At 44.6% G+C, this 15,915-nt stretch overlaps 5 protein-coding genes across 5 annotated transcripts; 2 read left to right on the top strand and 3 right to left on the bottom strand.

Moving 5' to 3' along the window:
* Nucleotides 1-113: 113 nt before the first annotated feature.
* V865_004143 (uncharacterized protein) lies at nucleotides 114-1,220 on the top strand (the record flags this gene model as incomplete). The annotated part of the gene is made up of 5 exons (XM_066227928.1): nucleotides 114-134; nucleotides 316-374; nucleotides 453-558; nucleotides 714-822; nucleotides 1,069-1,220. The coding sequence occupies 5 exons, from the start codon at nucleotides 114-116 to the stop codon at nucleotides 1,218-1,220; spliced, it is 447 nt and encodes a 148-aa protein (XP_066084025.1).
* Nucleotides 1,221-1,995: 775 nt separating this feature from the next.
* Nucleotides 1,996-5,091, bottom strand: V865_004142 (uncharacterized protein; the record flags this gene model as incomplete). The annotated part of the gene is made up of 6 exons (XM_066227927.1): nucleotides 1,996-2,766; nucleotides 2,889-3,098; nucleotides 3,170-3,317; nucleotides 3,419-3,996; nucleotides 4,124-4,633; nucleotides 4,723-5,091. The coding sequence occupies 6 exons, from the start codon at nucleotides 5,089-5,091 to the stop codon at nucleotides 1,996-1,998; spliced, it is 2,586 nt and encodes an 861-aa protein (XP_066084024.1).
* Nucleotides 5,092-5,690: 599 nt separating this feature from the next.
* Nucleotides 5,691-10,133, bottom strand: V865_004141 (uncharacterized protein; the record flags this gene model as incomplete). Its single annotated transcript, XM_066227926.1, has 16 exons — nucleotides 5,691-5,830; nucleotides 5,932-6,193; nucleotides 6,266-6,408; nucleotides 6,474-6,680; nucleotides 6,764-6,953; nucleotides 7,051-7,139; nucleotides 7,271-7,946; nucleotides 8,002-8,105; nucleotides 8,160-8,267; nucleotides 8,323-8,483; nucleotides 8,535-8,656; nucleotides 8,716-8,969; nucleotides 9,028-9,474; nucleotides 9,546-9,704; nucleotides 9,769-9,841; nucleotides 9,903-10,133. 16 exons carry the CDS (start codon nucleotides 10,131-10,133, stop codon nucleotides 5,691-5,693), a joined length of 3,366 nt encoding a protein of 1,121 aa, XP_066084023.1.
* A 427-nt stretch (nucleotides 10,134-10,560) lies between these two features.
* Nucleotides 10,561-12,429, top strand: V865_004140 (uncharacterized protein; the record flags this gene model as incomplete). Its single annotated transcript, XM_066227925.1, has 7 exons — nucleotides 10,561-10,786; nucleotides 10,856-10,896; nucleotides 10,956-11,034; nucleotides 11,087-11,232; nucleotides 11,298-11,361; nucleotides 11,417-11,945; nucleotides 12,381-12,429. The coding sequence occupies 7 exons, from the start codon at nucleotides 10,561-10,563 to the stop codon at nucleotides 12,427-12,429; spliced, it is 1,134 nt and encodes a 377-aa protein (XP_066084022.1).
* A 923-nt stretch (nucleotides 12,430-13,352) lies between these two features.
* V865_004139 (uncharacterized protein) lies at nucleotides 13,353-15,176 on the bottom strand (the record flags this gene model as incomplete). The annotated part of the gene is made up of 6 exons (XM_066227924.1): nucleotides 13,353-13,795; nucleotides 13,893-13,980; nucleotides 14,044-14,213; nucleotides 14,270-14,468; nucleotides 14,604-14,690; nucleotides 14,916-15,176. The coding sequence occupies 6 exons, from the start codon at nucleotides 15,174-15,176 to the stop codon at nucleotides 13,353-13,355; spliced, it is 1,248 nt and encodes a 415-aa protein (XP_066084021.1).
* Nucleotides 15,177-15,915: the final 739 nt, after the last annotated feature.

Genomic DNA, 15,915 nt, shown 5'->3' with positions numbered 1-15,915 from the left:
CTCGTCGTTGCACTGAGTTGGTAATCAATCTTGCGACAGTCAATAGTATGTGATATGTTCTTCCTTCCTGATAGTCCAGTCAACTGTTGACTTTTACGCGTTGAGGTGGAGTGATGGTCCACCTCCACTCCACTGTATGTCTATCTTGCCCTCCCACTTAATTTAAGCCCCTCTTGAATTGATCCCGCTGATCTACGCGGTTCACCTTGTTTGTGAGTGGTCGTCATAGCAGTGTGGATTGTCAGTGCACAGCCTACATCCCACATCCCACATCACAGCAACACCTTCTCACGTAGATCCTCAATCGTCAATTAGACTTCACCTCAGCTTATCTTCATATCCACTACTGCATCACTCAACCCAATAATCATCATGTGAGTTGTCGTATCTCAGCTGGTAAATCCATGTTGTGGCCTACATAGCTGACAACTCTCAACTTCCTTCCCCGACAGGTCCGCAGAACCTTATGACCCATACATTCCTGCTGGAAGTTCCGCTCCTGCTCAAGGGGGAGCAGGTGGCCAAGGTGTTACAGGTGGTGGTCAACAGAATAAGAAGGTGGGCGAGATGTCTGGTATGCGACATCGAACATGAGCTGATGGTTTAAACATCTCTATTCACCTACAATTGCAACTCGATAACTTCTCTCCGGTTGAACATACCTCTCATGTACACGAATACGAACACGCTTTACTCTCATTCCCCCTCAATAGATCGCCGCTATCCAACAACAAATTGACGAGACGGTCAATACGATGCATGATAATATCCAAAGAGTAGCTGAGAGAGGAGAGAGATTGGATGCTCTGCAAGATAAGACTGGTGAGTGGGAGTGATCCGGAACGATGAGTGAAGAGAATCGGGGATGAGACTGTCATGGGTATCTTTTGAGAGGATGGACAGAGCAGAAGTGGCTTCGAACCGGCGATAGCAGTAGCGATGTTCCATCCCCGTGTATTTGGAAGGAGAATTACAATACTCAAAACTCCCGTACAATCATCTCATCGCCTATCCCGCTCTAAACGTTTCTTTCGCAATCGATGGCTAACCACCATTCCATTCACACAGATACTCTCGCAGTCTCAGCCCAAGGATTCAGAAGAGGTGCAAATCGAGTCCGCAAACAAATGTGGTGGAAGGACATGAAGATGCGAATCATCATCGGTGTAGGTATAGCGGTATTGATCATCATCATTGTCGTTCCTATCGTTAAAGCGTGAGTAAAAACATTCTGATTCCACTTGAAATTGATCTGTCATTTGATCAATCTGTTCACAATTCAAGATGGACATTACTGACTTTTCGAGGTTGAATATAGTGTTCAAGGTAAATAAATTAATACACCTCTCAACGATTTGTTACCTTTTCTATCCGAGTTAATCTGAAAGATAAACGAGTTATGAAATATGAACGGTAGATGACCTAGGAGATATCGGCGCGGTGGGCGCGGTGGATAGGAAAATTCTTTTCAACTTGACTTTTATCTGTTCGTTCTTCTCATATACCCACATTCTCTTCCATTTGATGTATTTTAGTATTGGCTTTTGCCATCCTCAACGTTGTCTTCATTTACTCATCTGAACGAGGCCGAACCGCCTGGGGCCTAGAGTGAATGACGAGTGCATACCTTGTGATTGCAAATCTTGATTTACATACCATCACATGAATTGGGCTGATACTGACTTGTGATGGAGAGAATTCCTGTGGAATCTGTTTCGAAGGCTAAGCACTGACGAGTACCATGACATCAACTTTCATCAATACTCCTTCGTCTAGCTACATCGTCTAGCTACATAAAGATCATAAACAACGATACAAAGCGTTTAGCTAGTGTGACATAAGTGGTACAAAGAAAATCATACCAATTTCAATCAATCAATCTGTCATCATATTAGTCACATCCTACCATGTCTACCTTCCTTGATAATCCCATTCCCATTCTACCATCAAAGACCAAAACCCTTCCTACAGTATCATCCACGATTCATATACTGACTATTCATTGTCACCTCTCCATCCAAACCATCTCATCCCCAACCCACTCGCACTCCCACTGACCCTACGAGCATCGTTGTTACCTTGCTCTCCACCCTCGTTTCGGTCCCATAATCCACCAGGCATCGTCGTCGTACGTTCTGCTCCATTACTGATCGAAGTATTCTCTCCAGATCGATCTCTGGGTCCAATCGGTCTATCCCTGTCCCTTTCTCTATGACTTCTAACCCTGTTAGATCTTCTCTCATCAGTCGAACTGGCACTAGCTTCTCGTGACGATTCATTCATCGATACCCCTCCACCTCCGCCGTGATTTTCCCTCATCCTAGATGGTATACCGTGACCTACAGATCTATGAGATCTACTACTACTAGAATCATGTACAGGGGGAGTAAGGAAGTTCGGCGTGGGAGTGGCAAATGCCATACTAGGTAAACCAGGCACCTGTGCGCTTATATTATCAATGTTTGAAGATGATCTTAAAGCAGGTGCAGATCCTCTACGATATACATAACCATGTGTATGATTCGTACTCGTATTTGTATGGTGTTGATGTTGGTGGTGATTATGGATGAAAGGTGGCGAGGAAGTTCCAGGAACTGTTATAGAGCTAGTAGATGAAGAACCGGAATTACGTCGAGTCGAAGTTGAGTCGCTCTCCACTCCACCGTTGATAGAGACGAAATAGACTTCGTTAAGGTATCGACGAAGTTCGTCAACTCTGTTACCCGAGAATACACAGAAAGCAGATCGTTGGTGATCGGTGAAGTTCTAACAGAAAGGTAATTAACAAGTAAGCAAGTTTTGTTTAAAGATCCTAGGCATATTATAGAACATGATGTGACCAGATTATACGAGGCAGACGAGATGGGATTACCAAGTAATATACTTACATCAGGTGGAGCCCTACAGAAATGTTGCAATTCCTTCTTCTTGAACGAGCTGACACCAGTCAGACTGAGATGTTTGAGATGAGGCAACCTGTTCAACATATAGGATATGGCTTTAATCGATAGGTTATCACAGTACGACAGGTGAATACGTTCCAGGGCGGTATATCTATCAACAAGAGCATATATTGATTCATCGGTTATCTTGATTACCTGTACAAGCACAGATATCAACATCGATGTTGAGCGATCATAACTATGTTATACGGAATCACTTTACTCACTTTGACCAGTCCCACTCTTCTTAGTTTAGGCATATTCACACCTAATTCCATTATCGATTCATCGGTCAATAGATCGCAACATGCTAAATCGATGTATCTCAGTCGATTACAGGCTTTCGCCAGGCGTGTTATACCGGAGTCTGTAATTCTGTGAGTATAAGGATCAGTATCATCTTCGGTCTTGTAACATGGGCATTTCGTTCTCAAAGATTATATCCAACCGAGATAGGACGTCAAGCCAAAACTCACAATCTGACATGTCCCAAATGTAAATAATGTAAATGTTTCCCCAATTTTTCTATACTCTCCAACGATTCATTCGTGAGATTGGAGCATTTGGTCAACGTCAACGTCCTCAATTTCGGTGCATTACTAATCAAGTTTTCTATAGCCTTATCTCCGAGGTTGGAACATCCCGTAAAATCTACTACTCTCAGATGATCTAGGTGATTCATCTTGGGTCGAAGTGTAAGCGCAGTCGTAGTCGAGGGAATATCAATCCCTTGGAATTCTCCTTCGACAACAGGTCGGGCTGTATGATCTTGATCCTGATATTGGTCCAATCCAATACTCTTAGCTAATATTGATAATTGCTCATCCGTCATATATTTCAAATCTATCAAGTCTGGTATACATCCTTCATCAAGTTCCGTACAATTGTTCAGCTTCAATTCCCGCAAATAAGGTAGGTTTAGGAAAATCGTGAATACCGTAGAGTTCGTAATCGACAGGACATCTTGTAAGTCCAATTCGAGGAGGAGCGTACAATGTTGGACGAATGGGATGAGGGAATTGGATGTGAGTCGATGACATTTTGAGAATTTTGCCTAAGGACAATGAGCAAAACGAAACGAAACGAAACAAATCAGCGTGAATCGATACAATCAAGGTGAATTAGATGATTTCTGTGAGATAACCGGATCTTTGATGATACGCAATGAAGCTTGTACTCACCCTTCTGAGCAATCTACATCCCTCACCCAAAGCTCTAACCCCCTCATCACCTATCAACCTACAATCCGACAGATTGACAGCCTGCAATTTCCCACAACTCCTTGCCAACTCTTCCAATACCCCATCATCAACCTGGGTTATCCCACTTAGATCTATCGATACCAAATCATGTAAATGACTGATAACGTGAATTATCGCCTTGGAAGACAATCCAACACAATTTGATATAGTCAATCTCTCTAATCTTGTACAAGCTGATAATCTCGAAAAGAGCATATCGGTGAGAGTATTGGATAATTGAGTTAGGTGCAAGCGTCGAATGGTAGTCGCATAGGGTAATGTGGTTGTTCTTCCTTCAGGAGGTGAGACAACTCGAATGAGAGAAGCGAGGGTGATGATAGAGCTTATTTGAGGTCTGGTCCATATCATTGGGAAGGCACAGAGACACCATGAGCGAGAGACGAGTGAAGCAGATAAGAGTGATTTGTTATCGGGCAACAGGCGTAGTATCTATAAGTGACGGAACAAATCAGTACTATATCAACTCAGAGCGAGAAGGGGGGGAATGTATATGAATATAGTAGTGATTGCTTACTCACTTGTGCTAATAGTTCAGGAGGTAATCTCCCTGCCAACCCTTCCTCCTCCTCTTTACCTTTACCCTTTCCTTTATCTAAAGGTCCAGTCATGTCCAACCATGATTTCGCCTCTTTCACATCATCTATTGTACCACTATCCTCTTCACAATCAGAGATGGAGATATCCGATATGGACGTACTGCTCGGCGTAGCGGTGTATATCCTACTTCCCCTTGATGAATCGTTATACCTTCTTGAGGAGGAGGAGCCGCCCCTGGTCCGATCAGCGTCGGGGGATGAGATTGATAATTCCGACAAGGAAGGGATCAGCGAGAGGTGACGAGGGATAGGTGAGTATATTTCCTGGGGTGGTTGAGGTCGACGAGACATGGTGGAAGAGTCGGAGGTTTGAGGAAGAAGGGTTGTATTGATGGTTGCTTTACTAAGCAGAAGATTCTATCTTCACTTCCTGACAGTGTATACAAGATAATGACCAGCCAGATGATTGGGACACAAGCTCTGATGAGCGATGTATGTGAAATCTCGACAGTGGTTGGATTTGTGTTTCCTTTGTCGAGCTGTCGGAGACAGAATGAAAAGGTCGTGTTTTTGACAAAGACGATATGATGGTGATTCACAGCCGGCGGAATATACCGGACTACTCTCGCATGGGAGATCTGAACGAACCTTCGTAACAGTCAGAACGGTATAGACTTGGGTGGATGATGACCAAGCTGTGCAGGGAGAGTGCATCAGCGAGTAGGTAGTGTGTTAATCTGGATATTTTGTACAGCAAAGCTGGACCAGTGTCATCATATAGCTTAACGTCACCGTCCCACACAAAAGAACCCAAGAACGTAAAAAAAGACAGGGTAAAAAGGCTAATTCACACTAGTCCACTTCGTACAGAATCCCATCCATTCATCAATGCTTCTCTTCAAATGACCCGGGTAAACGAGCAAGCATCTGCATTACAGTCATCTATGAATCTATATCCCAGCAACTTTGGCATATGCAGCCGGGTTGAACCTCCTATGTATAGCTTTGATAACGTACAGAGGGAAAGAAGAAACGGCAACTATGATGATCACTTTATATACGAATTGCTTGGACAGGACGAATGAGAGATCTATATGAATCGCATTACAAGCATCAGCACGAATCCTGTCCCATGTCGACAATCTAATTATTTCGATTCTGAAAATCAACGATGGGATAAACCGGACTCACCGAAATAAGCAGGTAAAACGGCCATACTTCCAAAATAAATCATCGCCGTCCCCAATTCACTTAAAATCATATAGCTATGCCATGTAGTCACTTCTAAGGCCACCATGATCAATTCGTTGATCACCAAAGCGGAAAAGGATATCGCTACTATGTGCAAAAATTCGGACTCGAATAGAAGTAACGATAAAAGCATGATGATTCCTCCTTGATATACCGAGATCAACAACCACGTGAAGAAGGTTTTATACGATAACGATCGACCCTATAATCGCGAAAACACCAGTCAGCTTCCTCCTTCGACAAGATGCCCATTTCAGCTCAGATGGCGACGTACCTTCGTGAGCTCTTTGTACAGCTCTGGGTAGAGTAGAGCCAAATCTTCATTGACATCTTTATCCAACACTAAAGAGAAAACCGGTGCCATAGTGTACATCGTGGCATATCCGACTTGGAGCCAACCTTGATACAATGCAATAGCTAAAGAATATCTCTGTCAGATAACTGAGATCCATAATCGGTGGTGAGGAATTATCTCAACTCACGAGCAAAGAAGAAGATGCTGCTAAACACAGCTTGGATAACAGCTATGATCAATCCTCTATGTATGACGAACTGACTCAATTTCGCTGATCGCTTGTACGAATTTCTTCCATGCCATAGCAGTAATTTGGTGAGATAGGAAAATTGGTTGATGGAGAAATCGGCAGATAGAGAAGCTTGTTTCCCTTCTTTTCCTACTATACCGACGCCTAGCCGATCCGAAAGTATTAGCTGAGAGTCCCTCATTGCCCCATGTTCCGATACCTAATATAGATACTCGAGAGAAACTCACCAACATCAGCAGCTTGAATCATACTGACGTCATTCCCACCATCCCCAATACAGCATACGGTCTTCTTTGTGAATTCTCTTATCAGTCTTGCAACATCTGCTTTTTGGGTTGGAGAGCATCGACAGGCTACAACGGCTGGAAGCTGGGTTGCCAGGTGTATGAACTCGGGTCGGAAGCGGTCCAGGCAGAGCTATTTGTATAATGCCAACACGTTAGGGAATGAGCTTGTGCAGTGAGAAGGATGTAATCTGGGGTACTACGAATACAGTAAGAGCGGAATTACTCACCTGTAGCGACTCCCCATCGATCACCAAACACGCATCTAGCTTCGCACTAAGGAAATCCAACATATCTCTCACTTGGTCCAACGATTTTACTAAATCGCGTGTAGATAACAACTGTCAGCCATCCGAATACGGATTACTCCTGTAGTCAAACCGATTGGAGATATTCCTCAAGATAAAGAGCATACACTCATCCAAGGGATATCCAAGTAAATTCACTCACACTTTGCGACCTGATGGATATACTGTCCCCTCCCAACCAATTTACTAGAAACCGCAATATTCGTCGCCGTCTCAATCTTATCTCCAGTCAACATCCAAATTTTCAATCCAGCATTTCTCAAAAGTTCCAACGTAGATTTAACATCTTCTTGTAATTTATCTTCTACTCCCGTTAACGCAAGGAGCTCTAATTCATTTTCCAACAAATCCGAAACGACTTTATTGATTTGAAATTGCCTTTCTTCACCTGCAACTAACTGAGCGGATTTATACCTCTTGTCAAATTCCATGAAGGTCCCTTCAGACAATTTCTTTCTTCCAATTACTAATGTTCTCAAACCCTCTCTAGCCATATTGCCACATTCTTCTTCCAACCAGTCGTTCTTCTGAACCAGTTTAGCCATGGTTGTATCGGCTCCTTTCTGGACAAACGTGATATTACCACTTGATCTTTCGCGGACTATTATGCCCATTCTCTTGGATTCGGAGGTGAATGGGAATATGTATAGTATATCATATGTGTATTCTGAGCCGCTGGTAGATCGAAGGATCATCGAAGTTCGATCTCGGTGAACCAGTCGTACTCCGACGGACTCGACCCATTGGACGATAGCTACTTCGTCGGGAGAGGAGGCTTGGTAGGTGATCGAGCCGTCATCATTGGTGACGGGAGTAACCTAAATCACAATCAGCATCGAGAACGACGAGTCAAGTGAGGATATGGGAACATACGTTGTGACATGTAGCCAGAGCCAATACCGCATCTCTCACTCGAGATGACATATCTCTTCGACCACGTCCAGGAGCGGTGGTCATCGAGCTTTTCCTGCGTTCGACTAAGAAAAGTTGTCAGTAGCATACACGTTACCTTGAGTACCCTTCATACTCACTCGCACCATCTTGTTCATTCAGCGCTTGAGCGACTAGATGTGCAACTTCGTCCATTGAATCCCATCCGAAGACAAGTGTACCCATATGTAATTTCTTCAATTCCATTTCTAGTATAGAAATGATAAGCGAGCTTGACTATATACCTTGTGGGTGGTAGCTTACCATTCCTAGTCAAAGTACCAGTCTTATCACTCAGCAGATATTCCACCCTTCCCAGTTCTTCAGGTAATGTTGACGTCCTAACGATAGTCTCGGGTATTTCTGGATCGGTATGTATCTGATGCGCGTAAACGGTTTTGCCCATGTCTAGGTTGACTCGTAGACTATCAACACATCAGCTGTCATTCGATCCTATCGATGGTAAAACGGCTCACCTGATGGGGATAATCGATGAAAACAAGATCAAAAACCTGAAGACATAGATATACCATTGACCTCTGAATCCATTTAGAGCTACCAGGAAGACGGAAAGTGCGAATGTGACAGTACATAGGATCTATCAAATACTCTACATTCAGCCTTCTACCCATATCTCGAAGAGCGACGGCAACCCACCTTGGCCATCTTGTTAACCTCTTTTTCCAAGGTACCCATCTTGGTCTCCGGTTCACTCGTATTCAGCACCGCTCTAGTCTCTTTACCCGTATACACGACCAATCCAACGGCTGATCCAGCTGCTAATACTGTATTTGCCCATAAAACATTTTCGACCGATAGAGGTATAGATTGATCTTCTTGTGGTCCTGGACTAAGTGAACGTAAAGTGAGAATACCATAAAAGGTATGGATATCTTTGATAGGTGGATCGGCTATATTACAACGACATTGGATGAGCTGAATCCCACGGATACAACAATGACAGCTCACCGTATAAACTTCCTTCAGCTGAACCAACAGTCTTTTCACCCATTTTCTGCGTTTCCCCTACAGCTACCTTCAACTTCCAATCTGTCTCTCCGTCTAGCTGATCCGTTCGGATAAAACATGTTCCTTCCTCCTCACTCGTAGTTAAGAGTACCATATCGGCAGGTATCCGCTGGTTCTTCTCTAGTAAAACCATATCGCCTACTTTGATTGATGAAGCTGGAGTGGAACGAGTTTGAGGTCTGGGTAAAGATGGTGATATAGGTTGGTCCTCGCCTACTAAGTGAGCATGGTGTGGGATGGGTGAAGGTGGTTGAGGGAGTAAGACGAGGTATCTGGTAGAGTTGGCTTCTCGATCACGTAGGTACCGCTGATAGTCATCATATGCTTCTTTACCCATTGTGATTGCTAGGACGAAAGCGAGAGGTGCAACGTATGTGACGATGTAGCCTAGAGGAGAGGGATCAGTATCAATTCTGAATGTGTCTTTGAGTGAGTAGATGAAGGGGGGAGTGGCTTACCAATCATCAGAGCGGGTATGAACTGTGATAAAGCTACAACCAAAAAGTAAAAGTTGAAGAAGAACTTGAACTGTTCATAGAATACCAGAGGAAGGAACGTTATTATGCTATATTTCTGATTCCGTACTACATTCGGCGGGAAAGGCGACTTTGATGAAGCTAATCATGGATATATCTTGTGATCAGCTAAGCTAGCATCTCGAGGAGAATGAAATTAGCTCACTGTTCTGCAGGGGTATGGTCCTCGACCCATTCTTATTTCTCCCTGTCGACGGTGGAAGCTCCGACCTCGGTAGCTACAGGACGGTCAGATGAGCACAAACGAATACCGAGGCTAGTGATGCGATTCAAGCTTACCTCGTTCTGCTCCTCTATCCCATCCATCCCATTATACCCCAGCAGCGCTTCTTCCTCATCCGCATCGCTCACTCGCTTCTTCTTTCCCTTGCCGTGACCTGGTCCCAGTCTGCTCCGACTGGTAGGGTCAGAGTTGCCGTTCGACTGAGCAGTCATTGATGGACCGGAGAATGAGGAGCGCTGGGAGAGAGTCTGAAGAGGGTAAGAGGAGGAGGGTGAGGGACGAGACATGCCTGTTGGTGGATTCAACCTGAAGGCATGACGGTGTGAAAGGTAAAGAAGCGGGACAGAAGCAGTTATCGATTCGCTGATGGGCTACAGGCTACTGAGGGATGCAGCGGTTCTATCGAAGTGCACGAGATGAAGCAAGTCTCAGTCCTTGTGCTCAGTGATGCTGTTGAACTTGACTTGCTGCAATGCAATGACCTTGACTTGGCGACTTGAAACGTCAACATGGTAAACCACGGACATCCAAACAATCTCCGCCTCGAATCCAGCCCGGCAATTTTGATGACAACGTATCCGATCATTGGAAAATAAAAACACCTGAAACTGAAACTGGGCAAAACATCAATTCAACAAATCCCATCTCGCCAATTACCATAATCTTGTAGTATACCCATAACATCTTCATATACCTCCCAGAACCGTAGAGGAGATGATCACTCCTCTCCCTCAGCCTGGTCCTTCTCAACCTACGTATCCGTATGTTATCACCGCCAATCGAAAAGGGAAAGAGCGAGCCTCCTCCGATTACTTCGCCCCCTCACCACTCGAAGATTCCGGTTGGCCACCTGCAAGAGAGAGTGAGCGATGGACCACCTCGGAGCTATGGAAGAGGAGTAGAGCAAGGGCCAAATCAGATAAGACTTCATGGGATTATGGTGTGTCCCTTTTGTATTGCTGGTCGTGTGAGGGAAGGGGTACTGACGTAATCTCTTCTTGCTGAATAGTATTGACCAGCGGAGTGGCTGGAGGAATAGCTGGGTGTGTGGTGAGTACTTAATCAATATGATCACTTTCATGCTCGCTGATAGCTCTATATTTGTCTAGGCAAAAACAGCTATAGCCCCATTGGATAGGGTGAAGATACTGTTTCAAACCAGTAATGCGGATTTTCGGAAATATGCAGGTCAGTATCCCTCCATCGCACTATAATACCCAAGCTGATATGATATCTCTAGGTACTCCTCTCGGTCTGATACATGCTACTGGTATGATCTACCGGACGTCAGGGATACGGGGTTTATTTCAAGGTCATTCAGCCACGTTGATGAGGATATTTCCATATGCTGGAATAAAATACATGTTGTACGATTGGATGGAGAGGGCATGTCTTGAATACTCCTTTACAGACCTTTCCTTAGTCAGTGCTGATGATATTACCACTCGTAGATACTGATACCCACACCTGAACAAAGATCACCCTGGCGGTTCTTTGTAGCAGGAGCCACCTCCGGTAAGTCCAGCAACCCTCGCCCCCGTTTTCTTGCTAACCTTGACTCCGACTACAGGTGTCGCCTCCGTACTTTGTACATACCCTCTCGAACTCATCCGTGTTCGTCTAGCATACCAAACCAAACTATCCGAACGGACCTCACTCTTACAAGCTGTCAAATCGATATACCACGAGAACGATGTTGTTCACTCGCGTAAAAGCAATATATCACCTTTCATCCGATCTATACCCCTATACCCCTTCTATCGCGGTTTCTCGATAACTATACTAGGTATGATCCCCTACGCTGGTGTTTCATTCCTCACCTATGGTACACTCAAGAAGCATGCCCCGGAATATGTACCATACCTTAGAGATAGACCGACAATGCGAGATCTCAGTTGTGGAGCTATAGCAGGAGCGGTCAGTCAAACTGCTAGTTATCCTTTTGAAGTGATTAGGAGAAGGATGCAAGTTGGTGGTACGTTAGGTAATGGAGGGATCAACCCAAAACAAGCTATACAGAACATATATCAGGCGAAGGGTTGGAGAGGGTTCTTTGTGGGGTTGAGTATAGGGTATTTGAAGGTTATACCTATGACCAGGTGAGTCTTCTTACTGTTCTGACTTGAGATGAATAGGAGAAGGAGAGATTAGGATGGTCAGGCAAGGCTAAGGCGCGAAGGGCGACTACGGAGGAAGAACAAGCAGGGAGTACGCGAAGGACGTGGAGGCGGACAGGGAGAGACGCAGGCGATACGGAAGTAAAGGGGAAAGGACATAGGGTGAGATGGGGGGGGCAAGGTTGGGAAATATGATGCATCGGGGGATTTGGGTGGTATGGAAATGAGAGGCAAGGGAAGAGGAGAAGACAGAGACGGCAAAGAGAGGTGAATAGAAGAAGTAGAAAGGAGAGATCGAGTTAATAGGGTGTTGTCGGGGTAAATGGAACAAATAGGAGAAGAAAGGCTTTATCGGTTTACTTGTTTAACGATTGTTTAAACCCTCAAATGTGAGCTAACGGATGTTGGATTTTCTAGTATTGCGTTCGCTACTTGGCAGTTGTTGAAGCGCTCCTGGGAGCTATAGCGGGATACTTTCTATCCGGAGGAGAAGAATGGTGGTACTCAGGGCAATTTGTTATCAACAGTGCATCAACATCATAGAAATTGCATGAATCCGGTTCTCGAATTTGCAGCTCGAGTTAGCACAAGTCATGGGTGACGTATGAAACTTCTTGCATAGCGTTGATGGGTACCGACTTTTCATCTTCATAGAAAAAAGGTTTTCATTCGATGAAAGAGATAGTCTGTCTACTCAAGAATGAACTGCTTACATTCTTCAGTGCAGACTCGTGTGAGTCTATCCTCTGATGATGACGCATACGAAAACATCAAGACCGTCACATGCGACCAGTGCAGTAAGTGGGTGACTTTGAGTTGTCACCCTTCCTTACGTTGGATGTATGCTTTGGTCGGTGGAAAGCAAGGGCGTAAGATCCAGTTGCCCACCTACGTGTGCGTTTGGAGAAAGTGTGGGAAGATAGATTTAGTGCAATTCAATACGCCTTCTGAGATGATTTGTACATATTTCTCAATCCCTCAACTTCTTATCACCGACCTCATTATGGAGATCTGGGATCATATACAGAGCGATGTCAACTTATTCCCTGAGATCGACTGACTAGCTTGCCAGGAGAGATATATGGAGTATGGATGACCTATGTTGATTATTGTGTACTGTATCTGCTCGTTGTCACCCACTCTTATATCTTGATATGCATCTTGTATGATTCCCAAAGAGAACAACGTATTCTATACCGAATAATCACAACGTTGAATTGTATATAAATTTACAACTAGACTGAACCAAAGAAAAAGAAAAACCAAAATTCAAAGAATCAAACAATCAAAAACAAAGACGAAACCTCTTATCCACATAAGCGGAAAATCGTATTCTCTTTTCCTGGTCCTATCTGTATCACCTCGGACTATGCCTCTCGTCGCCGCCATCTATACCAAAGCCAATCTACCTTTACCCAACCCACTCTTGAAATTCCTCATCCCACCCACTCTACTAGCCGCCTCTGTCCTTTGGATCTGAGCGAACGCCTCGAGTATATGCCCAGGGAGGAGAGGCTGTCGTGCCGAAGGGGGAGGAGCGAATAATGATATAGGTTGATTGGATGTAGTCTTCTTATTTTCACTACCATCGTCCAGTTTCAACTTCTTACTGTTACTAGGTGAAGTCTCGTTGGTCGATTTCCTCTTGACAGGCGAGGTGTTCCTTTCCGATTGAGGTTTGGTCAATTCCAGACTTTCTCTCAGTTCCAATGCGGTAACACATAATGATCTGACCATCTCGAAGGACAGGAAACCGAGGATGTCGATGATATCGTCATTGGGTTTGACGTCCAGGTAGGCTGAGAAGTTGACAAATTCTCGGAATCGTCGTGCTGGTAGATGAATTCTATCAGCTATGGCTACAGTGAGAAGAGGGGGTGATGGAGGCAAAGATGAGGTCAAGGTAACGAGGTGAGATTTTAAACTCACCTTTCCTATACGTGAAGCTCGCTTGACGACAATCCGAATAATGTACATACTCATCCTTTGTCATCTTCTTCGTTATCTCGTCGGCGTCCTATGGTGGTTCGATATCGACTGAGTCAGCTGGAATTCCATCTACTACATGTATTCAGCTCACCCTAAGACGTTGCATACTATCTTGATGAGCCTGTATCTCGTCTTCGTCATCTTCCTCATCATCGTCCCTGTTCTGCTTGCTTGGGAGGGTACGGAGGTAGTCGGAGAATGGAGTGAGCAATTCCCAGGGGAGTTTCATCATTGTTTTTCGACCTTTTGCGGCCGCTTTGTCTGATAAAGAGTATCAGAGTTAGCCCGCGGTATCAAGATATTCCTGATGGACTTACCATCTGCGCCTTCCACTTCCAACTCTACATCTCCACCTCTCTCTTCATCCTCTTTGGCTCGTTTTCTTACATCTTTCCATGAGAGATACGTCCTCAGCCTGTTGACCTTCCCTCGATCGTCTCGGATGAGGAATATGAGGTCTTCGGCGGAGAGGAAACGGGATGAGCGGAGGTGGGTAAGAAGACGGGCTCGAGTGACCTAAGAGATGTACCGGGTGAGCTTGCGTTGAATGAGATTTCATCAAGGAGATATCTTCGAGGATGCGAGGTAAAGGTAAGGTAAAGGGGAGCGAGATCGGGTCTGGTAGAACGAAGCAAGTGAATGTAAACCCACAATCTCTATTATCTGTCCTCTGACTATATCTTCCACCAATCTGACTGTCTCCGGCAACGGATCCTGGACTTCACCAAACACGAACATCTAATGGCAATTATAACAAGTTAGCAGACATCTGACGATATCGCCCATCCCCTTGTTCCCTTTTGCTATTATCTATCGTTCATCTATTCTCTATGATCACTTCTCCTCTCAGACTCGACCCTTTCCACTCCCTTCCGCACTTCTACAAGAACCCACACACCCCTGTCCTCTCCCTCCACCCCTCTCGCCACTGATTTACTCGTGTACTCGTTTACTCATACTCACCATCTGACTGATCTCGCTTGTATATTTATATTCGCTCCCCTTCTCTTTCTGATCCTTCTTTTTCTTTCCTCCTGCACCAGCTCCTGACCCTTTCTTCTTCTCATCTTCACTCTCATTCTCCTCGTCCTCTTCTTCTTCCGCGGGCGGAGGGGGCGTGGGTGATTTGCGTTTGGTAATCGATGGACCGGCCGTAGGCGATGGTGTGTTTATGATCATTCCGTTAAGAGGTTTAAGAGGCGGTAAGGCTAATGAAGATGACATTGTTGATGTGGACTTATAGCCAAGAAATTTGGTCGTATGAGAATGTTATATATGGTTGAGGGACGTTGATGGTAGGTTATTCTAGGTTAACCAGATAATTTGAAAATTGGTTGTTCGCCTATTGGATCCGAATGATGGTGATGATCGATTTCATCCAATGTTCCAATCGCAATGATCTTATTCCATATAAGATGTTCCGAGTCGATCCTTGTTCTACGTTATGTTCTACTTTGTCCGGATATCCTATAGACTGAGAGAGAGAGAGCGAGAGAGAGTGAACAAAGGATGGTATGATGATATGGTATGGTATGTTGTGGATACCTTATGGAGCGTATTGATCCGCGTGATTCTGATTCAGTGACTCAGCTTGGTGCACTGCTTATTCGATTCTACTCTTTGTTCTTGTCCTTATCTATCGTTCAACCAGGGAAAAAGTTGGAAATGATCGGGCAAGTCGATGTTTTCTTCGTCGATAAGATCTAGTACACGATATGTAAACACAGTAGCCAAGTATCTCTTTCCAGGTCGAATATCAAGAGAGGAAGAGGTTTATAAGGATAGACCAAGACTGTGCGTGGTGGGTGGTGGGTGTTGGTGCGGTGGATGAAAGATGTCAAAGGATGTTTGATTGGTTTCCTTTCGTTTGGAAAAGACTAAGCGAACGTCAATTTGATCTGCTACCCGAACCTGATGATGATGGGCTTGACCGGTATACCGAATGACGATGACAACGACTTTA

The sequence above is a fragment of the Kwoniella europaea genome, chromosome 1 (assembly GCF_036810445.1).
Source record: "Kwoniella europaea PYCC6329 chromosome 1, complete sequence".
Classification (NCBI taxonomy): Eukaryota; Fungi; Basidiomycota; class Tremellomycetes; order Tremellales; family Cryptococcaceae; genus Kwoniella; species Kwoniella europaea.
This window is presented reverse-complemented; position numbering and strand designations above follow the sequence as displayed.